General features: G+C 43.9%; 1 protein-coding gene and 1 long non-coding RNA gene across 3 annotated transcripts in view; one reads left to right on the top strand and one right to left on the bottom strand.

Annotated features, from left to right (window-relative positions):
* DOT1L (DOT1 like histone lysine methyltransferase) overlaps positions 1–19,844 on the bottom strand; it is a 79,493-nt gene extending 59,649 nt beyond the window's left edge. Inside the window, exons 1-3 of one of the 2 annotated variants that reach the window (XM_066635683.1) lie at positions 19,381–19,841; positions 7,552–7,595; positions 4,068–4,142 (exon numbers count right to left, since the gene is read on the bottom strand). In XM_066635683.1, the coding sequence (XP_066491780.1) occupies positions 4,068–4,142; positions 7,552–7,595; positions 19,381–19,461 (200 nt within the window). In that variant the 5' untranslated portion in view covers positions 19,462–19,841. Of the gene's footprint in view, positions 1–4,067; positions 4,143–7,551; positions 7,596–19,380 lie in introns of both variants that reach the window. The other variant, XM_066635682.1, reaches the window with a different exon arrangement.
* Positions 13,636–14,985, top strand: LOC136658804 (uncharacterized). The gene is made up of 2 exons (XR_010794805.1): positions 13,636–13,803; positions 14,161–14,985. It is a non-coding gene; the product is annotated as an uncharacterized lncRNA (long non-coding RNA).
* Positions 19,845–27,994: the final 8,150 nt, after the last annotated feature.

The raw sequence follows: 27,994 nt of genomic DNA on the forward strand, positions 1-27,994 counted from the left end.
ATGACATCACTGCCAGTTATTTCTGGATTGGGAGGCCAGATACAATGCGACAAACACCAGTAAGAGTCTCAGGGTGGGTGGACAGAAGTGCTTTTTGAACACAAAGTATACTTTACAGCTCTGCCCGCCGAGCAGACCCTACCACCACTGTTTTTTGTGTTGCATTCTTGGTCTCACTGCCAGGCAGCAGGGTGTCCAGGGGCTCCACGAGATCACCTGACACAACCTCAAGTGGAACCCGTATCACTGGTTGAGAAACACTGCTGTGGACTGAACCAGGGACCTCCTGCATGCAAAGAACATGCAAAGAACCTCTGAGCTACAGAGCCTCCTCAACCACAGACACCTAGGGACACAGTTTGGAAGCACTGCCCCAGATCTTGCTAGAAACCTATCAAACTCTTTGGGAGGGGCAAAAATATGATACTGGCGCTAAAATAAACCATTCAACATACATAATTTTATACACCTTTCCTCAGATCTGCATATTCTAATGAAGCAGGAATTTGGGTTTTCGGAATATGAATGTGTCTATCTAGAGAGTTCAATTTGACTGAGAGAACAGTTTGCTGAAATGCAGGTGTATATAGCTCTTGTCCAATAGGCTAGCCAGTCTAACAGTGCTTTTCCAACCAGGCGACTTAGCACAGGATGAAAGGATTAAGGACAGGAGGAGCAGGGGACATTGCCCACTGGCAGTCACATGCCAATTGCATAATCAGATTTCAAGCATCAACTGCTAGAGCCGTTAGTGTGCAACTGTGCCAAAGCAGCACAGAAGAATACAACTGAATGCAAGCATGTCAGCAATTCAAACATACAGCTATTACTAAAAGGCTTATATCCAACCTTCTGTTCCCAAAAGAGACCCGGACAGCTTATAACCAATTTTTTTTAAAAAAACTAACACATGCAATCACTAAACATGAGCAGCAAAAAAGAACAACAAATCACCAGGGGAGAGGAAAATTAAAGTTTGACCAACTTCAAAATGTAAGGAAACATGATCTACAGTACACAACACACTGGAACACTAATAAAGGGGGAAGGGGTGTCCATCATGGGATAATGAATTCCATGTTCACCATTACACAGACACCAGTGGTTTTTTCTCAGTCCCAAGCAACCTGTTCTCTCTGTAGTTTTGCAATTACAAAGGATATCCCAGAGTATGTTTGAGTGCATATCACCCCCTCCCTTACTGAGAAAGGCTGCTTGTTCACACACAGGCAGCCTGTTTGCATCTTATAATATCTTACAACAAGAACAGGGACACTGGATGTTTGTGTTTCCATAAAATGATGCTTGCCAGGTGTGGCCAATTCCAGCTGAGTGATAAAGCACCTGCTTTGTTTACAAAAGGTTCCAAGTTCAATGCATGGCTAAAAAGAATCTCAGGTTTCAAGCTTGGGAAAGGTATCCCTCAGTCACTAAAACCCTGGAGAGCAGCTATCTCTGTATAGACAGCACTGGACTGGATGGACCAATAGTCTGATGAAATATAAAGCAGCTTCATATGTTTATGTGGGGAAACCTCCTTACAATTTAGATATGTTTTCATCAGCCCGTCTTAATTCCCATTCACTATGTTCATTCACCAACAGTAGTAGTTTAAGGAGTAAAGCATAAAGGAGTGGCAAGGAAAACACACAAACAGAATGAAACCCTTATCTGAAGGGCTGATTTATGATGTTCTCAAACAGCCACACAGATAAGTGAGGCAGGGCTCAGCTTGCCAAGAACTTTCATTACCCAGTATAATAATTGACAAATGAGATGTTACTAACTTGCAGCCCCACAGGCACAAGAGTAGCATCCATTTGTTGCACTAAGATATTAACACACAACCTGGAGTGTTCAATGTTATCCACAAGGAGGGGAAAATAACTGATCTCTTAGGATGACAGTCCTTGAAGCACAAAAAAAACAAAGGAGTAAAGTACAATGGGTGATAAACTGGCATTCTCAAAGCTTAGCAAGGGCAACAGAGTCCAACAAGTTAATAGTTAATGCAATCTGGGATTAGGTTCAACACTGCAAACAGAATTTACTATTTGTTTTGAATGCTCATCTGCAATTGAATAGCTGTGGCCCCTAGAACAACAGAACATGACTATAGGCAGTAGTTGCTAATTTAGAAATATGCTGAGACCATCTAGGGCCACAGTATAAGCTGTGAAACTCTTCCACGTGTCACAAAAATACAAGTTCCCAACAGTTTGGGTGGATGGGGGGGGAGAATCCTTTCTACTTGTTGCAAGTAAAAATGGAGCCCCAATGGGAGAAGGGCAGATCATTCAGCCAGCATACAGGTAACAAAAAAAGCTAGAGTTCACTTTAGGGAGGGGCTGTAGCTCAATGGTACAGCTCCTGCTTTGCCTGCAAGAGGTCCCAAGTTCAAACCCCGACATTTCCAATAAAGAGAGCCCCAGCCAGCCAGTGTCAATAATACTGAGCTAGGATTACCAAGGGAAGGCAGCAGAAAGCACAATATGTTCACAACATAGCAGTCCTTACTAGCACTTCTGGTTCACAATGAAACCATTTTCCACTTTAATGTCCAGTGAAAAATCTATCATCATAGATACTGAAATCAAGAGAGTTTATACACTTGTACCCATAGAGAATCATGGCCAATGGTAGCTTCTTTACTAAGATTTGGACTGTGTGTGTAACTCTCCCTTTCCACAAAAGGCAGCCCAATGAAGTGTGTAACTGGACGCAGAAGCCTGATGACAGCAGCCCTCTTCCTTGCCTACTCCAAACTCAAACACAGGAGGTGCCTCTGGAAAGGAACATCATGAAGAACTACCCCAATCATGGAAGCATATCCCCATTTTGTTAAGTAGTAAACCTAGCCCATATTGCACAACTCATGGAAAGAGTACAGGCAATAGCTGCAGCCAAGCCCACATAGCCTTCAGCTATAGAACCCTCTGAGACCCTGCTGGCTGACATGAACTTTCGGGAGGCCCATAGCTCAGTGGTGGAGCACATCCTTTGTGTGCAGAAGGTGCCACGTTCATTCCTAAGATATTCTGATCCTAGGCTGTTTAAGTTTTAAAGGACAAAACCAACACCTTGAATTGTGCCTGGTAATAGAACTGCAATGCTCAGACTCCTCAACCTCATTTACATGTCACCATTTCATAGGTTTTTCCCTCCAGAATTTCCAAAATTTCAGTTTGCTCAACAGCTTTTTACAGACATTTGCTATGCATTTCCTCCCAAACACAGTAGGCTCAGCTAGTTCAAGAAGTTAAGCAGATCCATATGCAGCAACCCAAATGTAAATATTATTAATAAGAATATTTATACAGGTGGAGCCTATTTATCCACGTTAGTTCTAAATCCAGCTAAATCTCATTCTTTGCTTGGTGGGAAGGCTTGCTTTTGTCCTTGATAGCCTGCACCATGGGGGGAGTTGCTTGTGTCGGTGATTGCCTGTACCATCTCAATGGGGGGGGGGGAGAATTTGGCAAACACTCCCTGGGTTTTTTTAAAGCAATTCCCTCTGTTGCTACCACACCTGCCCCTGTGTGTGTGTGTGTTTGTGTGTGAGTGTGAGAGAGAGAGAGAGAGAGAGAGAGAGCGCTCCACCTCGCTGCACGTGTTCTGGCTACAGAGATTTCCCCCCCTCCCCTCTTCAGCCTCTTTGCTGGCTCAGGGGCTCCAAGAGTGTTACTGTTCCTTTGCAAGGTGAACCTCTTCCAGGTCTCCAGGGCTATTTCCCTGCATGGGCGAGGCAGAGCCTTTTTGCAGTGTTTTGGGCTGCCTGGAAATGGATAGAGACGCCAGTGCAGGGCAAAGGAGGCAAACGTGTGTGTGACTTTCAGTTCCCCACCCCATTCTCATTGAGACAAATCCGCAGATTAAAAATCCATGCATAAATGGGCTGCGCCTGTATACCTTTTTCAAGAAAAAAATTCATAAAACGGTATATAGCAAAATAAATGGTTCCTGGTCCCCAAAGGGCTCACAATCTAAAATTAAGCTTTGTCATTTAGTCCCACTATATGAGGGACTAATTCGATTGGGGGGGGGAGTGCCAGGCTGTTCTCTCTTACCTTTTAGTATCATAGTCAATTAAAACATAGTTTTCCATAGCAAGTTTGAGGTCTGGAATTTCCTCACAGACCCACCTGAAAGAAAACAAAAGAAGTTAGAGGTCTACCTAGACACACATAGTTATATCATTCATTTGTGGCTCATGGACAGCCACAAAAGCAAGAAGAACCTACTTCAATTTTATGAAAGATTTCTCTACTTGGCCACATAGAAACATTCTGTACTCACCACAGGTAATCAGACATACACCCCTACTCCATGACTGGGACAAATACTACTCTATTGCTTTTTGTTTGTTTTTGTTTTTTGTGCATTATATAGTCCATTCTCTTTATATGCAAATTCACTTATCTGCAGGGGACAGAATTGCCACCTACCACTCATTATCTGGGACTCTTCTCCTTATCTGCGAATACTGTGCCAGTGCTGAATCAAATGGGCATTGGTCCACAGAGAAAACCGTTGGACACATTTGTATCCGCTTCCAGACTTGCCCCATCATCTTGGGTACCATCTCAGGGACTCTAGCTGAACCTTCACAATTATTGCAATGATCAGAGGCCAATGAGGAGAGGTCTCTTGAAACTACCCGAGAGCTGCTCTGGGACTGGGACAAGCCAAGGGAAGGAGCCAAGAGACAGGTGGAGGAGGAGGACGGGTGAAGCAATCTTCTCCCCACTACTGAACTCTAAAGCCTCATTGTTGAGCCAGCAATCTTCAATGAGTTGAGGGATAGCCAGCATGGAGAAACTGCCATCGTCACAACCTTCAACAGTAAAAGGGATATCCAACAAGAAGGAGGAAGCATAAGATGTTGGAGACATTGACAAGCCCTTGTTATCACCCAGCCCCATAGACTTCAAGTCAAGATTCATAGACTGTATGATGAAGAGGGTCACCTGGAATCTAACCCCAGTTTTCCAATTGGCTCAGTGATTCGGCGTCTGCTAATTTGGTATCCACTAGGTTTTCCAGAAACCTAACCTGAGCGGATAATGAAAACTGACTGTATTTGCATCACTGCTTTGAGCATATGAAAAATGGTATGGGTATCTTTTAAATAAATAAGTTAGACAGACAGACAGACAGACAGACCAGACTTTTATTGGCATACATAACAAAATAAGTAAGTTTATATTTTACTTTTCAAGCATCCAATATATATTATGTAATTCAACACAACCCTTGGAAGAGGCTTGTCAGGTAGGACAGTGTTTCACAACTCGTGACACTCATACCATTGGTGGTACTTGAGATGGTGTCTAGTGGGACACACGGGACCCCCAGAATCCCGCTGCCCAGCAGCGAGACCAGTAATGCAATGTGACAAGCAGCAGTACGAGGCTCAGCTCAGTTGGTAGAGCTTCAGCGTGTGCTTTTTGCATGCTCAAAAAAGCCCTCCAGTTCACCTTGAGTCTCTTACCAGTGTTTGTTGTATTGCATCTGGCTTCCCTATTCAGAAGTAAATGGCGATGATATCATTGACAGTTACTTCCAGTGGTACTTCCAATAGGTGAATTATGCAAAGTGGTACAGCAGAGGACAAACATTGAGAAACACTGAGGTAGGCCAACTAAGTTCTTTCTCAGAGGCTGCCACTTCCAATAAAAGCCATATAGGAAGGGGCATTCTTCACAAACCACAAAGAATTCTGGGCAGGGGAGATGGTTCCTCTACCTTCCTCTGAATTCTTCGATGTCTCTGGAGAACTCATGGAAGGGAAGGTGATCTTCTTGTATGTGGAATCAGGGTGCTATACCACTGGCAAACAATTCATGGCTCATGAGACTAAGGTTCTATGAAATGTGGTCTGCCTTCATCTCTCCCAAGCTTCCACAAAGCTGGGAGGCAACTGCAAAACAAGGTAAAGGCAAAACTGCTCGCTCAAGGAAGTGATGCAAGATCAGAACCATGGGAACCAGGCAGGTAGCTCTTTGGAGGCCTTACAGTAGCTCCCCCGGGTAACCACATGCTGTCTGTGACAGAGTTGTTACTGTTCCTTGGCAGGGCACCATCCAAGAGTACCTGTGCAAGGTATCTGTGCAAGAAGGCACAAATGGGATAAGACTCTGGTAGAGAGAATAAGGACGAATAAGGATAAGGAGAATAACTTGGTAAGGATGTTTCAACCACCCTCCTCTAACAGTTTTCTGGAGAAGACTGTGTTACTAAAAGTCAACCATTTTGGACTAAGGCTGCATGTATCTGTACATAAAAGTTCTCTGCCATAATTTTTTAAACATCCTCCTCCACTCCAGCTAATTAATGTAACATACTGTACTCCTACTTAAAATTGTCAACAGTGGGTTTGATTCAGATTACTTGTGAAAGGCCAACCTCTTTAAAACAACAATGCCTCATAGTCTTGTCCCTGTTGAGAAATGGAAAATGTTCCTACCCACTGTAACAGTTAGCAGCTAGGGAGAAAGGTGTGGTCAAGGAACAATTCTGATTCCTTTTAAGGGTGCTAGAATCAGAAAGCCTTCTTAGCTTAAGCAAATTTACATATCTACTTGCACAATTATTCTAGAGGGAACATCCCACTTACCCTTATGCATCTTATCAACAGGATCCATTACAACCTTTTCAGATGTAATGCATATTGTCCCATTCCTTGTTAGAAGGAATTGACAAGTCACAATTTCAGATGGATGCCACATAATGCAAACTGGGATCCTATTCCCTGTGCCTCTGATCAGAGGTGGTAACAGTTCAAGTCAGGTTGTGAATCATCCTGGCCTTGTGAACTGGGTGATCCCAGAAAGTTAATCCCATGCTAAGTATGAAGCTGGCTGATAGTTAGTCAGACCATAGGTCCATCTAGTTTGGTATTCTTTCTCCTGATTGGAGATAACAAATACTAAAGGAACCTTTTGCATCTGAAGCATGTGCTCTACAACAGAGTTATAAGCTCTCCCCAAATAATCTAGTGCTACTGCCCTCACAGGAGGGGAAACAGATCTTTGGCAGAACACTGTATGCAGAAGATCCTCAGTTCAATCTCCAGTTTCAAAATAAAAACACTGGGAAACAGCCCTCTGCCTGAGTCCCTAAACAGCAGCTGCAAGAAGAGGCAATGCTGGGCTAGATGGACTAATGGGCTGCTCATTATAAGGCAGGTTCATAGCCACTGAACTCCCAGATCAGTTGTATTCCTTCAGCCTGATGACTCACCACTGGAGGAAGGCACGAACCTGCTTACCACTTGATTCAAATAATTGCTAGCCCTTCGAACTAGACTCCTATACACTCCAATTCTTGGGACTGGGGAAACAATTTCAAATTCTTCTGCAGTAACATCAAAATTATAAGGAACCAATTTGGACTCAGTACTAGGAAAAACACATTGCAAATATTTCAGATAACACACCAGCAATAAAATTCTAACTGGAACCAATGTTCTGTATCTTCCCATCACTATTTGAAGACCCATCCCACCCAGAGTCAAAATGAAGAGAAATTAAGATTTGCTTGAATGCCTACCGAATTGTCTCAATGATTTCATGAGCAGCATCATGGTGCTTGTCCTGAAACAGAAAAGAAACAAGAAGGTTAGAGCTGAAAAATACAATCTTTACTGACTGACAGAATCACATTACTCACTCATTTTTACAAACACCATGTCAAGGGCAAAAACAGAGGAAAGGAAGTTATTAACCTAGAATGATAGCAATCTAAAGTAATACAGTATATCCTTGTAGGTGCATGCCTAATGTAAAAATAAATCAAAAGAGGACAATTTCTTAAGAACTATGTTATCAATTTACCTGTCTTGAAAGCTTAAACGATCAGTCTAGTTACTTCGAAGTCATTAGAACCATAGTCATTCTAAGGACATTTAAATCTTCCTCCAAACCCCAGCTCAATTTTAACACTAGTTTTCTAAATATGTAGGTCTTTCTATATGCTGCGGCACAAAGTCAGCCATGAGTTAATCTAGTATGACTCAAGCAAGCCTTGACATCCATTCTAACGCTTTCAAACAAACTTTGCTATGGCTGTTTTTACTAAATGGTGCCCACAGTTTTTGTTACCTTACTGTACCCTAAGAGATTTGTTGCATTCAGCATGGTAGCATCAACATAGTTATTTACATGTGCATTGTCTCCTTAAGGAAATATCTCCCTCTTTCTTGACCCAGCAGAAATTCTTTCTGCTGCAGTTCTGCATTAAGAGGCCTATCAGGAACTTGGATATTTATTATTGTTGCATTATAAGAATTTGGATCTCACTTTTCCTGACAAATTACTCTAAGCAGCTAAAGGTAAAATACATAAAGAATACAATCTAAAAATTACTAAAAGCAGTAGATTAAAAAAAAACTACTCAAAGCTGAAAAACCACACATTTTAAGAGGTCAAGAAAAATAAAGACGTTTTCTGTTTCCATTTAAATAGGGATGGAGAAAGAGGTGAACAAACTTGGGGGGGGAGAATGTTCCAAAACTATCTCATCACCACTAAGGTAGCCCTGTTCCTGCTTCTCAGTGAGTAGAAATTACTCAGAGGCAGATGCAGGCCTGAAAATGGTGCCTCTGAACCTGATCTCAGGGCTCTAGCATAGTCACACAGAAGCAGACAGTCCTTGAAGCTAAACAAGACAAACCAGGCTGGAACGCTGCTGTGGAAACCTGGCAGCCACTGCAGATCTTTCAACACTGAACTAATATGATTGTGTTCACAAGCTTTGGTAAAAGACCAGGAAACTACAGTTAGGAAGAATTAAGAATTCCATTTAGGCAGGGAAGGTTGGGCTTTTCTCTCCCCTGACCTTTCAGGACACTAAGAGTCACAAAATGACTAATATAAAAGCAGTATGTGGGCAGGCAGCTCTATTACTTTTGTAGACTTTATTCACAAGTTGTAACATTGTGTATTACTCATCAGTGTGGTTAACCTTTACTAAAAATGTTAAATAGTGGTGCTCACTTATGTACACTTTTTCCATCACTAGTGCCTACCACCAGCTTTCATGAGTGAACTCACATAGGTATTTATTTTTGTGTGCATGTGCACGCACATACACACACACACCTAAACCAAATCAATTTCCAGATTTACATTTCAAATATCACTAAGAATTGAAGTTTGTTGCGGGGAAAGGAGAAAGGGGAGAGTGTCAGCCAATAATGTGCCTGCACCAGCTGCAACAGTAAAGGTATCATAACACTATAGGCCAAATGAACGCTCTGTTGGAACTAGAGAAGACAAAGAAACACAAAACAAAGTAGTGAATTATTTCTGCATCAAAAGGTTCACCCTGATGTGCTTCCAGATTAAGCAGCTTGGATACTGTGCTCTGGAAAACCTGTGCTCACAGCAACTACTAAACAATCTTTTGTAAATTGTATGTGCAGAGCCATCCCTTGGGTAGGGCAACTGGAACAGCTGTCCTGGGCTTTGCACTTTCAAGACCAATATACAGCCATAATGGGGGGCCCATGCCCTGGTTGAGTTGCCCAGGGTCCACACCCTGCCCGCACCCTTCTCCGGACAGCTCTATGCATTCAGAAAGAGACAGAGAGGGTAAGGGCTCACAGGATACCATTCCTCCAGTGCTATATCAAACTATTACCAATGACAATAGGAAGCATGTGTTGATCCATCTACAACCATGTAGTTCTTTTAATTTACAAAGTTCCCTCACCAGGAAGTCCACATGTATACAGCCTCAAAACTCTTATATACTGCCCCAAGCTTCTTGGAGGAAAAAAAGATGAACACAGCAATAAAGATGAACACTGACAAACTTTCAATGAGTCCATTTGCAACACTGCTTAAGAATCTCAAACTAAACCACTATCATTTGTATTTTGGTGGCCTCCAGATTTAACTACTGTACTTTGCTGCTGCCTTGGAAGAGAATACAGAAACTGCAACAAGGTCACAATGCAGATGCCCATAGATGTGAACCAACACTTGCATAAATCATTTGTTTTGAAGCATTTATACCAACTGCCAATTGATTTCCAGGTCCAATTCAAAGTGCTGATTTTTACCTTTAAAGTCTTAAATTGACTGGGTCCTGACTAACTCATGAAAAATCATAGGCAACAGGAATGCCTTCTCTTCACAATCATCTGATGAGGCCATATGCCAGATTCCATCCTATAAGATGGCTAACTGACCCTCGAGTAGGTGCCAAACAAACCTCAATTTTCTGAAATATACTTCAGAACAAAGAAGCCCCCCCCCCCCCCGGCAAATAGAATACAGAAGACAAGGCTCACGTGCCCTGATGACTCCAAGAGACTATTTCTATTGTCCAGGACAAAAATAGATATGCTGGATAATCAATTCTATATGTGTGCCCAAAAACATTTGAAGGAGATACAAAAAATTTTTTTCTTCTAGGAACTGCATCCTTTGTGTAGCTAGTTCATTGGGGAGTGGGGGGCAATGGAACAAAGTAGCAAGGAGAGACACAGAACAGTAAAACACAAAAAAGTTGCTTCTACTCCAAATATAGCTGTCATGAATACCAGAAGTCAACTTCGAAAAACTTATTTTCTGAGTCATGGGAGGAGGAGGGAAAAGAAAAAGGAGAAGGCTTGCACAATTAATCTTACCCATCACAGAGCGTGATAAGCAGAACTAGTCACTATTGATTCATTAGGAAGCCCTCCGTGTTCCTTTTCAGGAAACCAGAAGGTGGGAGGGTGAGTGTGTCATACGTTCAAGCTTGGCATGAAAGCCAGTGGGAGGGTGGCATCTGGAAAGCCAAGACATCTCCTCCCACGGCCTTAATTAGCTTAGGAGGGGAATGCACATTTTCACATCACCCTCCCAAGCTCTTAACATCCAACATCATGGCACCAACATTAGCTCTCTGTCAGCTAAGCAATTATGCAAATTCAGCTGTCTGCAGTAGTCTCCAATTTTACCACCATACAGTACAAAAGGGTTCCCCCCCCCACCATGGGGCTATTTCATTTTGAAGCAGCCTAAAGTGCCACTAATAGTGTTTCTCTAAATCGCGGGATCTACCCAGTGAGTTACTTGCACAAGTTGGGTGAACTTCACTATTTAGGGTGGTATAGAAAACAACCAAAGGAAGTAGAAAGTTAAGGGATGGGCGTAGAGTGAATGAGCTACTTGGTTGATCTGAAGCACTACAAACTTGGCTAGAAATAAAAGAATGGTGTGGGCAGTAATAGAGACTGAGGTGGCGGCTGCAAGTGCAAGCTAATTCTGGCAGAAAGGAACTAGTGAGTTGTAAGTCATGATTATCTGCTAAAACCTAGATTCAGGAATGTGTGAACCAAACACTTAAGCAAAATATATGATCCCTGCAAGACAATTTCTACTTATTTGAACATTTTCGACACAATCAGGTAACAAAGTCAACTCTCCCCATCACAACACTAAGAGTGGGACCACAGATCTGACCCATGTGAATACAGGTCATGGCCTCATTATCCACTGATTTGACTAACCACTGATACCAAGGTTTACCTTTAAATGCCTTGTAACAAAGAAAAAAGTGCCAAAATTCAATTTCTTACCTTTGTACTCTTAAACCACACTGGCTGCTAGTTTCTTGGGGTTAAAGATATCTTTAAAGACCCACTTCAGGGTTTTTTGCTCCTCTGTTGTCACCCCACAATGCATTGGTATAGACGCTATACCGCTTTCAGATGGGGTAAATAACAGAATTTAATGGAATAATTACAAAACTGCATTCCTTGAGTTTCCATTATTCACCCCATTGAGTGGCTAAATGCGGTATAGCATCTATATCAATGCATTTTGGGACAACAGAGGAGGAGCAAAAAAACCTGGAAGTGAGTTTTTAAAGTTATTTTTCAACTGATTTGATATCCACTGATTTTTTTTATCCACAGAGGGTTCCGGAACAGAATCCTCAAGTGTCAAGGTTTCGACTTGACACTAAAAGACAAAATTAAAATTCAGTTCAGAGAGATGAGGAGTATTCCCTCAAATCAGTCCAAAACCCAACCCAAATCAGTTATGCAAATTGGCTCAATTCTCATTCCTCTCATTTTGTAATATTTGCTATTTTCCAGAGTGTATTCTGATGGTCAAGGGGAGGATGGTAAGCACAGAGGTGTTGAAGCTCTGCCTCTCAGTCCTCAGGGTGAAAAAAAGTCTTAAATCAGTTGTGCTCTAGTTAAGATTTTTAGTTGTCCAACAGCTTTCCAAAGTATCATTCACAAGGGTTGTAAAGCCCTTCACCAGGGCTAGAAGCTTGCTTTTCTGCTTTGACCTCCCTTGACACTTTAGTGCACAGATAGTTCTGACGGGCAGGTATAAGGTACAAAGTTTGATACCCTTTGTGTGAGGGCTCTTCTGTTAGTAAGGCTGGGAAAAGCCTTCTGGTAGAAATGCCCTTCAAAGACTGCTGCTAGCCTTATCACAGCACTCTGTACTGTACTTTAAATAATTATCTTATCCCAATTGATAAACGTCAACAACACTTATTTAGGACCAAAAAAAGACAAAGTTGTGAGATACCTATTATTTCTGCTTATTTAAATGTTTAGATTATGTCTTCCATAAACAAGGCAACACTAAAAATGTTAAAATAAAAATCAACACTACACATACCAGTTCATACCAATCAATAGCAAAGCAGACACATAACATTAAAAAAAAAGATAACAGTACTACAACTAAGAAGTAGCTTTATGTCAAGTCAGACCACTGGCCCATCCAGGTCAACACTGTCTACACTGGCTAGCAGAGGCTCTTTAACTTCTCAATCAGGACTGTCTTCCATTCCTAGCTGGAGATGATGGGGGAGGGGTTGAATCTGAGACCCTCTACATGCAAAACAAATGCTTGTCCCAATGAGTTATCATCCAATTCCCAAAACCTTTTCCATGCCAGGCATATGCTCTACCGAGCTATGAGACCTACACAAAACCCACTTAGGAAGACATACTTAACATGCAGAGATCCCAGGTTTAATCACTACCAATTCCAGGTAGGAGTGGGAAAGACCTCTATGGGGAGACCAGCTGCCAAGAGGTGCAGATAAAAATGAGCCAAATGAATAATGGTCTGATGCCGTAGAAGAGTTTTTTATATTCTTGACATTCACATGGACATTATTCCCACAGTGGGATCTGAACCCTTCTTACAGTGTTGGTTCTGTATCCATGCCTTCTCCATAAGAGGATGGAGCTATGGAACTAGTAGATGCCAAACAACCACAACTACTATCCAAAAACGATCCACAAAACCTTTGATATTATATCTAAGAATATATGCTAAGGGTGGATAAACACCAATATCCATCCCCACCTCACAATATTAGCACGGTGAAACTGTTTGGCAGAACAGCCCCCTTGAACAAAAATGGACAGGTAGGGCCAATAGGGGGAAATCCCAGGGGCTTAAAAAATTTATTTGTACCCCCCCTCACACACACTAAAACTAATGCCAAGTAATTTGATGCTGGCCCTCACATGGAATTTTTTCCCTAGCAATGCCTGAATATAATAGAGACAAACGGAGCAGTGAAACTAAGAGACGTTTCGCTGACGTCAAAGATCTTAGCTCTGAAACCACAACGGACCCCCTTCTTCCTCAGCTGCCAAGTGGATTTTTAAGCCAGGGAGGATGTGGGAGAAGAGAAAAGCAACACACAGTTGAACACGTTACAGCATAGTGGGCTAGACACTGCAGTGTCCAAAATGAATAAATTTTTGAAAGACTCTGTGGATCCCTGCTTCAGTAAACTAGCTCACTTCCTCCTCCCAACAGTTTGAAGGTAAGGATGGAAAATATACTTGAATATACTGCTGGGGTAGGGACAACAGGTTCCTGACAGATAAAGGTACTTCTTCACACAACTGAACTCATTTATGGAACCCACTGGCTACTAACTTAAATGACTTTAAAAAGGGACTAAACAAGTTGATGGACAACAGATTTATCAATAACTATTAACCATACCTATATAGAACAGCCATTTTCAGCCACTGTGCCGCGGCACCCCAGGTGTGCTGCGGGAATTTGGGAGAGGGTCATTTATCAATAGGACCATTGGGGGATATGAGCCCCCAATGACAGTGCAGTGTGCCTTGTCAAATGTCAAAAAGCTGATGGTGTGCCTTGACCATTTCAGTGCCTTTCCAGTGTGCTACGAGATGAAAAAGGTTGAAAATCACTGATATAGAACTTCCAGCTTCAGAGGCGGCATATACCTCAGAGTATCAGATGTGAGACATCATACCCTCATATCCCACATGTGAGCTTCCCAGAAGCACCCGGCTGACTGCTGCAATGCTGGACAAGACATATCTTTGGTCTGATTCTGCTGAAATATACTAAACTTTTCAAAGGCCATTTCTCTCTGATCAGTGAGTCAGATTTGTAAGGACTCAGCTGATAGGGAGGTTATACTTGTGCAAAAATGTATGTGGGTCACATGCTTAGTGACTATGGTTAGGCTCAAAAGAACAGGGACATGATAAATCTTCCTAGTCCTTAGGTGCCAGCATCTGTTTTGTTTTTGAGATTTTTCCAGGGCTGGTTTGGGAGAGGGGGAGAATACATTTTTTTATTTTAAAAAGTGCGGTTACACAGATTCAAGGAGAATAGCCATTGGCATGTCTATTAGTTACAATAGCCAAACAGAACCTCTGTGTTCAGAAGCAGTACACCAGATGCTGGGGATGAACAATGGGGGAGGGATGCTGCTTTCATGCCCTTCCTGTGAAGGTAACTGGTTGGACATTGTTGGAAAGAGGATGGACTTTTGCTCTGATACAGTAAGACTCATATTTAAAACCTGTATTTTCTTAGTTACAAAATGTGCTTGTGTCCTGCAAGTAAAAGCAAATGTTTACGAGTTCAGTTGTGGTGACATGCTAAGCCAGTTTCCCTTACAAGAAAATACTGCTCTGTATGATCAAGCTTTAAATAAAATAGCATATGAATGAAAAAGAAACTAAGTGAATGAGCAACTGCACTTTCAGTTTCTGTGAAAGTATAAGGAGTGCATTTACTAATACACACGTGGAAGCAAAACTACACAGGCACGAAAAGCTACATTAACCAGTGTGCTATGCAGCCCTTGGGCACGCTGGGAACAGCACAGTCAAAAATAGAACACCCTCCTAAATAGGCAGGATGTTTTGGAAACCAGACCATCAACAGCCCAAGATGTCAGAAAGCCAAGAGTAGTATTAACATGTAGTGGACCTGTCTGTCCTTCCATAAAAACCGTCATTCCCAACTGCTCACATCAACTGCTTATATTTAGACCACTCAAGTTCAGTGCAATTGGACCCAACCTTGCCTTGGTATCTGCTGTAACAGCTGAAAAAATGCCACATTGCAGAAATACAGTAGCCTAACAGGCCCATGGCAATACTCCCATTTCCTTACAAGAACATAATTCTCACCCCAGCTAAAACACAGAATGCAGGCTATGGCAAATACATGACTTCTTTGCCTGCCTCCCTCCCCATTATGCTTGAAGAACTGCCATTCCTCAGGGGTCATTTTAGTGCAAATACTGTGATTCATAAGGGGAAAAAAGCTGCCAAGTTTGTGAGATGTTTAAAATACTATGCAAATATGCCATTATGAAAATAAATGAGGAGTTGTGGCTGATGGCATGCAGTGTTGTATTGTAACATAACCATACATGGATTACGTTTTAAGAATAAAAAATAGAATATTTGTTAATTTAATGAAGGAAGACAGATTTGCAGAAAGTTTCTTATTTAACTTCCTGTGTCTACCCTCATTTTTATTTTTTCCCCAAAACAGAAAGACCTAGATTTCCAAAAGATGATCCTAAATAAGTTTTGCAAAAATTCTTTTTATCTTAATCTGACAATGTTCCAAAACAGAATGCCTGCATAGAAAAAGCAAAGGAAAACTTGGCAATTACTTTATTTGTTTCTTTCTGTACTTTGTTATTTCTGCCCAGCCCACAGGTATACATACTTGATCCCTGTTGCATATATGCAGAAATGCCTTAATCTCCCACCTCTTTAAGAAAGACACTGTTATGTAGAGCAAAAGACAAAGAAGTAACTTAATCTTCTAGTCAGTGGTTTCAAACTGTGGGTCCATGGTCCACAAGTGGGTCACAACCCAATTTTTGCTGGTTTGTGAAACTAACAGGGCAGATTATGTCAAGTGCATCAAGGGTTAAACAAACTGCTGCTTGGGGGGAGCACTGCTGCCCAATCACCATTATAGCAACAGAATTTTAAGTGGCTGGTAAAGTTTAAAAAGTTGGGGGTGGGACCTGATGCTGAAAAGTTAAAATAACTACTGTTTTTGGTTATTAGCTCTATCACACATCCAGTAACAAAACATTAATGGTTTCAAAACTAACTTTGAAAGGGAATTTCATCTAAACTTCCAGATATGAAGCACTAGGCCAGGTTTCAGAAAAAGAGAGAAAGAGAAATGTGATCTGAATTACTCAAAAATATTTCAACATGCTTGTAATACAGATAACCATGCCTGTAGAGTAGTACCGCAGACAGGAGATTATGGAGTGTGTGGAAGTGTTGGAGGGTGGAACAGAAGAGAGGAAAGATTGTTTGGGTGTGGACAGGGAGTATCTGCAAGCAATGAGTCATCCACAACAGCAACAGTAGGATTATTTTGAAAAGGCAAGCCTGGGATGCAAGGAATGTCTGAAAAAAGGAGAAGGAAAAACTGGTGAAAAACCAAAACAGAAACAGCTCAGTGTCCTGAACTCGTGGAAGACTGGTGGTCATTGCATCCAGTTGATCATTTGGGAAATTAGAAGCTCAATGTTCGGATAGGAGAGGTGAGGAGAGCCCTGCCACACTGAGGAGAGCCCCCAAAGACAATGGCTGATACATGAACCTCTATCAAGTTTTCCTCTATTAAGTTAGATCATTGGTTCAAGTGACTCAGTATTACCTACAAGGACTGAAACTCAAAATTTCTCCAGGGCTTCAGATCCTGGGCTCTTTCAAGATGCCAGAGATCAAACCTGGGACCTCCTGCATGCAAAGCATGCACTCAACCACTGGCCTAAGACTCATTTCCATTAAGGCAATAAGCTTAAGAGTGGAGCAAGAATGAAAGAACACAAGATAGCCAGAGGCCTCAGGTTTCTGTTGAGAGAGAATGCAGATAAAGGAGAAAAAATATCAATGCAAAAGCCCACAAATAAATGAGAAAGGGTGAAAGAGAAGATAAAGGGCAAGAAACCAGGAATGAGAAGGCATGAAGGACACAGTAGAAGGCAAGATGTCCAATGGAAAAAGGAGGTAGGGAAAAGTCTAACAAGATACAGAAGGGTTGACTTAATACAGGATGCTAGTTTAAGTGAGAAAGTGCGTGTACCCTTCAAATAGGGAGGCCACCTAGAGCAGGGGTGTCAAACTCCTTTAATACAGAGGGCCGAAGTTAGCATTCAGGGTGCCTGCTGGGGGCCGGAAGTTATGTCACTAAGCAGGCAGTGACATCATTAAGCAGCTAATGGCCAGAAATCAACACTTTGTTATATGGAAGCTTATTAACTGCAAATGGTAGGAGAAAAAACATGCAAATCTTTTTTATATTTCAAGATATGGGAAAACCCAATTTTCACATGGGCTGCTGTTCAGCAGTAACACCTCAGTACTGCTCAGCAGCCAAGAGCCTGAGGGTTGGATAAAAAGTTTACAGGGGCCACATCCAGCCCCCAGGCCTTACGACTGACACCCCTGACCTAGAGCAAGGGTTACCCAGGATGAAAACAGCTCCTCTCATATAGGACTTTTCAAGAAATATCGAAGGGAAGGGACCCTGGGGAATATCTTAGAGTGCACAAAACAGAGACAGACTTCTTGGAAGCATGAAGGGGCACACACAAAGAATTCTTCAACAATCTTTGGGTGTGCGCAGGGTCAAATGGCCAACTTAAAATGGGGATCCTTCAGGGAAAGACAATACCCAGAAAAGGAGGACACTTCATGGAAAGGTTATGTGGGAGGTCAAACAAGGATACAGGGACATACTGAGCATCTAGGACAGAGATAACACATAATGGCGTTCTGGTAAATTTCAGATGAGAAATAAGGGTGCATCTGAAGTGCACCTCTTATCCATGTTTAACTCAGATGTGTGTCTTAGAAAAAGGAAAAGTGGGGGAAGGACTGAACCTCCACTAGGAATTATGGTGGTAACACATTCAACTCATAACACTCCAGTTTCTCCACCACCTCTCAAAAAAACTTCCCATTCTACCTTTTCCTTTCACACAATATTCTCACAATTCCATCCTCCAGCAAAGTACCTTCAGGCACCACTCCTGAACCTCAGAAAGCACATGTCATTTTCCCCACCCCCTCATGCCTCACTAATACAAACAATGACCTTTTCACCTACCCTGTTTTCCTCTTTTACCTAAATACCTCCACAATTTCTAGGGGTAGTGGTGGTCACACTCCTACTCCATAACAACCTCTAATTTCTCCCACATATAAAAACTTCCCCTCCAAAACCCCCTCCTCCTTAGATGACACCACAGACCCAACCCTCCATACACACATAATAACCAAACATCCCCTAATTTCCCACCAGACCCACTTTCTCCCATATAATACCCCATGCTTTCCACTCCAGACTCCCTTCACATCACACCCAACATCCCATTCCTCCATCCAACTCTCCCCAAATGTTTCCAGTGGGTCACTACAACACTCCATTCCCCTTCATGACTTCTTCCCAGCAGGGTCCCCTATCTGCCCCCAGTGGGGTTCAAACAAGCCAAATTGTGACTACATAACATCCCCCTACCCCTTCACCTCAGGGATGTGTGGTGGGTGGAGAGGCAGGTGAGGCAGAGCCTCCCCACCAAAGTCCTTGTGCGCCGCCACCATGTGAGGCACCCAAGCAACCTCAACCCACTTGCTTGTGGTGGGTGGGGAGGCAGGTAAGGTAGAGCCTCCCCACGAGGGTCCTCTGAAAAGCAGTGCCGCCATGTGAGAACCCAAGCACCCACAACCCACACACTCTACAGGTGAGGCAGAACCTCCCCACCGGAGTCCTTCGAGAAGTGCCACTGCAATATGAAGCAACCAAGCACCCACAACCTACTGTGGAGCTGAACCCCAGGCCCCATGGGTTGTGGGTGCTCGGGTGCCTTACACAGCAGTGGCACTTCTCAAAGGACTCCGGTAGGGAGGCCCTGCCTCACCTGCATCCCCACCCATCCCAGATCCCTGCACCCCTCCCCACTGCCCTCAACACAGCCCCCCCTTCCCCAGAGGAGCCCCCGCCCCCACCTCCACATGGCACCCTCTAGGTGCACCCCTCACTGACGTCACGCTTCAACCCTCCCCCACAGCCGCCATCTACTCACGTAAACGGGCAGGGGCCAGGGGTAGACGGCCGGCTCGGCTCCCACGGGCGACTTCAACCGGAGCTCCAGCCTCTCGCCCATGCTGGCGGGCGGGCGGCAGGCGGGGAGAGCGAGCGCGGTCAGGTCAGGTCGGGCTGGCGGGGGGGCAGGCGGCGGCGGACCCGCACCATGCTAGACGGGGCGTCAGGGACCGACTGAGGGGGGAGGAACTACCACAGAGCGGGGGGGCGAGAGCGAGCGAGCGAGCGCCGCTCCTTCCTTCCTCCTCTATTGTTGCTCGCGCCCGGCCGGGAAGGCTCTTCTTCTTCCCCTCCTCAGGAGCAGCAGCGCCGCCATTTTGGGCCGCCCCCACCGGCGTCAAAGAAGGGAGGGGCTGCTAGGGGGACAGAGTAGGAAGAAGAAAGGTGAAGAAGAAACGGCGCGGGCGGGCGACGCCAACCTACAACATATCCTGATTCTGCTCTTTGGGCTACCGGGAGACGCGGCGCGAGGCAGGGGAGGAGGGGCTAACTGAGGGGACCGCGCATGCGCAGGTAGGTACTGAGAGGTGTGGGGGCGGGACGTAGCGCGCGCGTGCGGCGCGTGGAAGGGGACAGTGAGCGTGGCTTCGTTCTCTCCGGCCGAAGCTTTTCATCTCCAAGGTAGTGGGGGCGGGGACATGGACCGCGCGCGAGTCAACCAATCAGCGCGCGCGCGCGCGCGCCTGTGCGGGGGAAGAAAGAGCGCGGTTCTCGCTTGACGAGTGAGAACGCGCATGCGCGGGCGGTTGGGGGCGCGCGCATAGCTCACCTCGCCTGATGGAGCGCGCGCTTTCTTGTCCTCAGTTGCCCTCAGCTGAGGGATCGGGCGCGCGTGCGCGCTGCGTTTTTTTTCTCGCTCACGGTCGCGCGCTTGTGGGCTTTCAAGGGGCTCACCCCCGTCTCACGCTTCCTCGAGGGGGAGGCGTGAGAGGGTCCACAGGAGGGAGGGTCGACTGAGAACAACGCCTTGGGGCGGTGGGGGCTTCGTCAAGGAAAGGGCTGGACGTGCCCAGTCAGGGCTCCACGCCCTGCTACCTCAGGCTCGCACAGATCAGTGTGTGTGGCTGTATCAGGGACGTGCGGGGTTGGGGAAGCAGGTGAGGCAGAGCCTCCTCACCGGAGTCCTTGGAAAAGCATTGCCACAGGTGAGGCAGAGCCTCCCCACCAGAGTCCTTGGAAAAGCATTGCCACCTGTGAGGCAGTTGAGGCAGAGCCTCCCCACTGGAGTCTTTCAAAAAGCACTTCAAAAAGCTCACAGGCTGCTTTTCCAAGGACTCCAGTGGGTCCCAGGAAGGTGTGTGTAGGATTGTAGCCCAAGAGCCCAATCCTATGCATTTCTGCTCAGATGTTGGCATCCTTTAGTCTCGGAAGACTATGGTATTCTGAATGGTGGTTCTGGAACAGTGTCCTCTCCAGTACGCGAAGCCTGGGTAAAGTAGGTACGGAGGATAGGCTGTTACCCATGCAGCAAATCCCCCCTCTCCTCGTCACTGAAATGGTCCAATGGAAAGGCAGAAGCCAATACGGTTGGTTCCAGTGGCGTCGCAGGAGTTGCCAGAACGTAAATGTGTTCAGCCATGAACTGCCTCAGGGACTCCGGCTCCTGATTTTGCCTCGAGGTTGACTCCTGAAGCCTTTTCCTTAACTGGATGTAGCCACAAGGCAGTGGAGGTTTGGGATCAGAGTTTTCCTTCTCTCAGATGAGCTGCCTTCCCAGGCTAACGAGTCCCATCTACCCGGTGGCTGTTTAGTTGCCTCTTACGACAAGTACAGCCAAACTGAGGGCCTATTCTTATCCCCATTTTAACCAATGGCATTTACTCTCAGGTGGGGACAGAGTTGCAGCCTCAGAGCCCAATCCCAGGCATATCTACTCAGAAGTAAGTCCCACTATAGTCAATGGGGTTTACTCCTAGGTAAATGTGGATAGGATTGCAGCTAAAAAGACTGAGGCATCAGGGTGTTAGGATCCAGAAATTTATATAACCAGAAGTTTGCTTCATCTAATCTCCTTGGATTCATTAGATGATTTCTTGCTGGGAAATAATTCTATGTGGCCATTGGAATTAAAAATGCCCTGCAACCAGTTGTTCAACCTTTGTTGTGACCCTTGCCTTGCAAGTGATGGTCTGTTTTAATAACATAGGTTTAACTGGTTATTCTGCTTTGGAAGGTGACTGTTTTCTTAAGGTAAATGCAGGTGATATGGCAACTGCACTGTGGTGTGATCCAGGGTTGGTGATGGGATTTTATTTCAACTAGTAATTACACTAGTAATGTACATAGATTAGGAGACTGGTAGATTGTGATGATAAAGGTACCAGCAAAAGCAGAATAAGGCTGCAATCCTATAATATTTACCTGTGAGTATGGCACATTGAACACAGTGGGACTGACTTTTGAGTAAACGTTTAAAGCAATGTAAGTGGTAAATCAATCTTTTAATCCTTGAAGTGCCACAAAAGCTTTTGTCATTTGGATTGCCAAAAGGATGCTATTCCAGTTAGCCAATTTGAATTTTCATCACATGGCTTCCAAGCAGGGAGGAGTGTACATTGCAGAAGAGGGGGAAAGGGACACTCGGAACGTGCTGGCAGATGCTCTCTGCAGTTGCTGGTACAGAACATTGCAAAGGAGGTGCCTGAGTAGCAGTTGAAATTGTGTCAGCAGTTCTAGCTGAGGAGAAAAAAAAATCTGGCTGCTATCTCCAACATCTGTAAAAAAAACAAACCCTCAAAGTTTGGAGTCCTTCCAGGATCATGATTAGGAACTAAATCAGGTCAACAAAGGAAGAGCACTTGTGGAAGAGCATTTGTGATTTTTTGAAATATAAATTCACTATTGAAAATTTTGGAACCAAAAGCATTCTGATTCTACTTTATTTCTTTCCCGCTAATGCAAAATCTGGCAGAGATTCAGAATTCAAATGTAACCGTTGAAAATCTGTGCTATACACATACTCCCCTCCTGTTCATACTTAAAAATAGACACTTTACTAGTGAGATGTCTTACTAGTGATGCAATATATGTATATTATGTATATTATATATAAATTTATATGAATAAAATATAAAATGCATTTGTGATGGTGGGGTTATAATAAATGTTTATTTATTTAACATAAATAAATGTTTATTTATGGGCAGGAGGTCTGGTCTAGAGGGTAGAGCCTCCATTTGCCTGAAGATTAACATCCACAAGGTCGCCAGTTCGAGGCCACCGGCACCGTGCGACCTTGAAGCAGCTGGCAAGCTGCAGCTGAGCTGTTCCATCTGCTCGGAGCGTGGGAGGATGGAGGCCAGAATGTTAAACCAGATCGGAGTGTAACACCTTGAATGTAGTGGTTCTTGAAAGAAAGAACCTTCTTTCAATTTGTAAAAATCCCTGCGTGGATTTAATAAGCCTGCCTATGTAAACCGCCTTGAATAAAGTCTTGAATAAAGACCAAGAAAGGCGGTATATAAATACTGTATATTATTATTATTATTATTATTATTATTATGTTGTTTATGCTGTAACATAAATTTACATTTTCATTTAAATTTTCATTTCTTTCCCTGTTTGACCCTGTCAAATCTTCCCTTTCTATGTTACCTCTCTTGTGTCATTTTCAAGATTCTAACAGCCCAATCCTATACATGTCTACTCAGAAGTAAGTCCCATTAGAGTCAATGGGGGCTTACTCCCAGGAAAGCATGGATAGGATTGGGCTGTCAGCCCCTACCGCAGGAACCTGGCCTTTCCAACTGAAGCAGCTAGATATTCATCCTGTTTACCCATGTTTCAATTCTCTTCCCCTCCTCTGGTATTTCCCTTGTGTTATTTCCTGGACTGCAAGCCTCTTGGGGCAGGGACTTGTCTTTTTTTTGGTAAAGCTCTGTGTACATAGATAGCACTTTAAAAATAATACATTATTATGAATTACAGTTTTTTTCCTACCTTCTCCCAAATAGGGAAAAGAAAGGGGAAGAATACCAGGAGAAGAATACCCCTTGGTATTCTTGGGGGAAGAATACCTCTTGGGGGAAGAATACCAGGCAAATCTCTAACAAAAACCCTTGACTTCCGACGGGCAGACTTCCCCCAAATGAGGAGGCTGGTTAGAAGGAGGTTGAAAGGGAGGGTAAAAAGAATCCAGTCTCTCCAGAGTGCATGGAGGCTGCTTAAAACAACAGTAATAGAGGCCCAGCAGAGGTGTATACCGCAAAGAAAGAAGGGTTCCACTAAATCCAGGAGAGTGCCCGCATGGCTAACCAGCCAAGTTAGAGAGGCTGTGAAGGGCAAGGAAGCTTCCTTCCGTAAATGGAAGTCTTGCCCTAATGAGGAGAATAAAAAGGAACATAAACTGTGGCAAAAGAAATGTAAGAAGATGATACGGGAGGCCAAGCGAGACTATGAGGAACGCATGGCCAGCAACATTAAGGGGAATAATAAAAGCTTCTTCAAATATGTTAGAAGCAGGAAACCCGCCAGAGAAGCGGTTGGCCCTCTGGATGGTGAGGGAGGGAAAGGGGAGATAAAAGGAGACTTAGAGATGGCAGAGAAATTAAATGAGTTCTTTGCATCTGTCTTCACGGCAGAAGACCTCGGGCAGATACCGCTGCCCGAACGGCCCCTCCTGACCGAGGAGTTAAGTCAGATAGAGGTTAAAAGAGAAGATGTTTCAGACCTCATTGATAAATTAAAGATCAATAAATCACCGGGCCCTGATGGCATCCACCCAAGAGTTATTAAGGAATTGAAGAATGAAGTTGCAGACCTCTTGACTAAGGTATGCAACTTGTCCCTCAAAACGGCCATGGTGCCAGAAGATTGGAGGATAGCAAATGTCACGCCTATTTTTAAAAAGGGAAAGAGGGGGGACCCGGGAAACTATAGGCCGGTCAGCCTAACATCCATACCGGGTAAGATGGTGGAATGCCTCATCAAAGATAGGATCTCAAAACACATAGACGAACAGGCCTTGCTGAGGGAGAGTCAGCATGGCTTCTGTAAGGGTAAGTCTTGCCTCACGAACCTTATAGAATTCTTTGAAAAGGTCAACAGGCATGTGGATGCGGGAGAACCTGTGGACATTATATATCTGGGCTTTCAGAAGGCGTTTGACACGGTCCCTCACCAAAGGCTACTGAAAAAACTCCACAGTCAGGGAATTAGAGGACAGGTCCTCTCATGGATTGAGAACTGGTTGGAGGCCAGGAAGCAGAGAGTGGGTGTCAATGGGCAATTTTCACAGTGGAGAGAGGTGAAAAGTGGTGTGCCCCAAGGATCTGTCCTGGGACCGGTGCTTTTCAACCTCTTCATAAATGACCTGGAGACAGAGTTGAGCAGTGAAGTGGCTAAGTTTGCAGACGACACCAAACTTTTCCGAGTGGTGAAGACCAGAAGTGATTGTGAGGAGCTCCAGAAGGATCTCTCCAGACTGGCAGAATGGGCAGCAAAATGGCAGATGCGCTTCAGTGTCAGTAAGTGTAAAGTCATGCACATTGGGGCAAAAAATCAAAACTTTAGATATAGGCTGATGGGTTCTGAGCTGTGTGTGACAGATCAGGAGAGAGATCTTGGGGTGGTGGTGGACAGGTCGATGAAAGTGTCGACCCAATGTGCGGCGGCAGTGAAGAAGGCCAATTCTATGCTTGGGATCATTAGGAAGGGTATTGAGAACAAAACGGCTAGTATTATAATGTCGTTGTACAAATCTATGGTAAGGCCACACCTGGAGTATTGTGTCCAGTTCTGGTCGCCGCATCTCAAAAAAGACATAGTGGAAATGGAAAAGGTGCAAAAGAGAGTGACTAAGATGATTACGGGGCTGGGGCACCTTGCTTATGAGGAAAGGCTACGGCGTTTGGGCCTCTTCAGCCTAGAAAAGAGACGCCTGAGGGGGGACATGATTGAGACATACAAAATTATGCAGGGGATGGACAGAGTGGATAGGGAGATGCTCTTTACACTCTCACATAATACCAGAACCAGGGGACATCCACTAAAATTGAGTGTTGGGCGGGTTAGGACAGACAAAAGAAAATATTTCTTTACTCAGCGTGTGGTCGGTCTGTGGAACTCCTTGCCACAGGATGTGGTGCTGGTGTCTAGCCTACACGCCTTTAAAAGGGGATTGGACAAGTTTTTGGAGGAAAAATCCATTACGGGGTACAAGCCATGGTGTGTATGCGCAACCTCCTGATTTTAGAAATGGGTTATGTCAGAATGCCAGATGCAAGGGAGAGCACCAGGATGAGGTCTCTTGTTATCTGGTTTGCTCCCTGGGGCATTTGGTGGGCTGCTGTGAGATACAGGAAGCTGGACTAGATGGGCCTATAGCCTGATCCAGTGGGGCTGTTCTTATGTTCTTATGTTTAAATACCTCACGCAGTATACATGGTACCGCAGTATACTATATATATGTAAGTTATCCTTACAACAATTTTGTAAGGCAGCAGGCATGATCTGGTGGTTGAGAATGCTAAGCAGGAATGATTTTGGTTGAATTTTGGATGGGAGACTAAAAACTGATAAAGCTGTCATGGAACAGCAGTGTCAGGAGTCGCTTTTTACAGCTTGGCCGAAGTGATGAACTGCCCGTAGAACAATTATTGTAATAAACTCATTTGTACTCTGCTATGGAGCTTTGTAAGCCACCTTGGGCATTTGCGTTGGCATGGGAAAGGCAAGATATAAATCTCTCAGATAAATAAAATAGTTTATACTCTGAAGGGCAGTGTAAAGGCCAGGGTTGCTTTATAAGTTTTGTGGCCAACCAAAGGTTTGAACTTGGGTTTGCCTTGTCAAAGTGTAACCATTATGTCATTTTGCACTTCTCTTACATTTGGACTACAATTTAACATAGAATTAAACACATATAAGCCCATTGATTTCAGTTACATTTTGAAAATGGTACCTGTTGGCTGCCCTTCAGTATTTGCAGGATGGAGGCTGGATTGGGGAAATCCTGACTTAGAAAATTCACTGCTAATATGTTAACGTATTAATGAAATCCCAAATTCCTTTGTCAAAATGATGGAAAATATTTTTTTTCTTCTCTTCCCCTTTTCTTTTATAATGTTTCCAGGTGCAACAAGTAATATATTACACCAATGTTTCTCAAACTGTGGGTCAGGACCCACTAGGTGGGTCACGAGACGATTTCAGGTGGGTCCCCATTCATTTCAATATTTTATTTTTAATATGTTAGACTTGATGCTACCATGGCATGTGACTGCATTTGAGGAAATGTTATAGACCTGTACTTTTAACTACTATGTATATTCTTTTAACAATGATAGTAAAGGAAACTTACCCCTGGGTAAGTGTGGGTAGGATTGCAGCCTAGGATTTTTAAAAATTGACCTGGTTGATGATGTCACTTCTGGTCATGACATCACTTCCGGTGGGTCCTGACAGATTCTTATTCTGTCCCAGTAGGTCACGGTGCTAAATTTATGAGAACCACTGTATTATACAGTTGAATTAAGAAAGAGAGAGCTAGAAATACGATTAATCTGAATTCAATCCCAGAGAGGTATAAAACGAACATAAGGCAGTGAGATGGAAAGAGAGATCTCCATTACAGGGAAAAGGTTGCATTAGGCTGTAATCCTATACACACTTATCTATAAGTAAGGTCCATTGAATTCAGTGGGACTTCAAAGTAAGCATTCATACGATTGCACTGTTAGATAGTGTAGGGTAGTAATTAGTTTCTGGTTCAGATCTTGACCAGTATTGTTCTCTGGCAGAAACAGAAACCTTCAAGGTTTCTAATAACTCTTCTAGCATCTTCTGTCTGCATAACTTCATTTTCCATTGCAGGCAGACCCCAACAAATACTGCAGCCATCTGCAGCATGGTGTAGCAACACTGGATTCTTATGTAATTAGAGCAGAAAAGACTGAGCCCAAGCAGAGAGCTGGCCACAGCAGCATCAACCATAGCTGATTGTGGCTTCCCAGAGGCATCTGGTTACCTCCTGTGGAAAACACAGTGCTGGACCTTTGATCCAGAAAGACTTTTCTGATGTTCTTATTACAGTAAAGAATCAGTCATTATTAAAATGCATAAGCAATCAACCATTTACTATCTGTGAAAGAGGAATGGAGATTGATCACAAAGTCAATACCACCCCCTGTGTACCTGCCTTGCAAAGACTGATTGTATATACAGTCTGTAATTTGAATTATTTTTAATTTTATTATTCCAATTATAACCTTTTCTGTTCTGGTTTTTGTAGGAGATATTTTTGAATCAACTGTTGAAGATTCCATCTTTGTATATTTTAATGTTTTTCTATTTCCTCTAAATAACTATTTCCTCTAAATAACTTGTACTGAGGCAAATCCTACCTCTCTACCCCTTCCCCTTCTGTCAACTCCAAGGCTATTTACAGGACAGAGAAGTTGGTAGGAGGTGATTTTCCTACTGCCACCTTAAATGAACACATTAAGAACTCCATGCTGCCGAGCACAGTTGCAAACGTGCCGTAAGGCACATTCACGGGGCTCGCTGCCGGGATCCCACCCATGCTAGCCCAGCACTGGCTGGTGCTGGGCTAGCGCAGGGCAGTCGCCCAGGTTCCGCAGCTTGGCGGATTCCCA

The sequence above is a fragment of the Tiliqua scincoides genome, chromosome 8 (genome assembly GCF_035046505.1).
Source record: "Tiliqua scincoides isolate rTilSci1 chromosome 8, rTilSci1.hap2, whole genome shotgun sequence".
Classification (NCBI taxonomy): Eukaryota; Metazoa; Chordata; class Lepidosauria; order Squamata; family Scincidae; genus Tiliqua; species Tiliqua scincoides.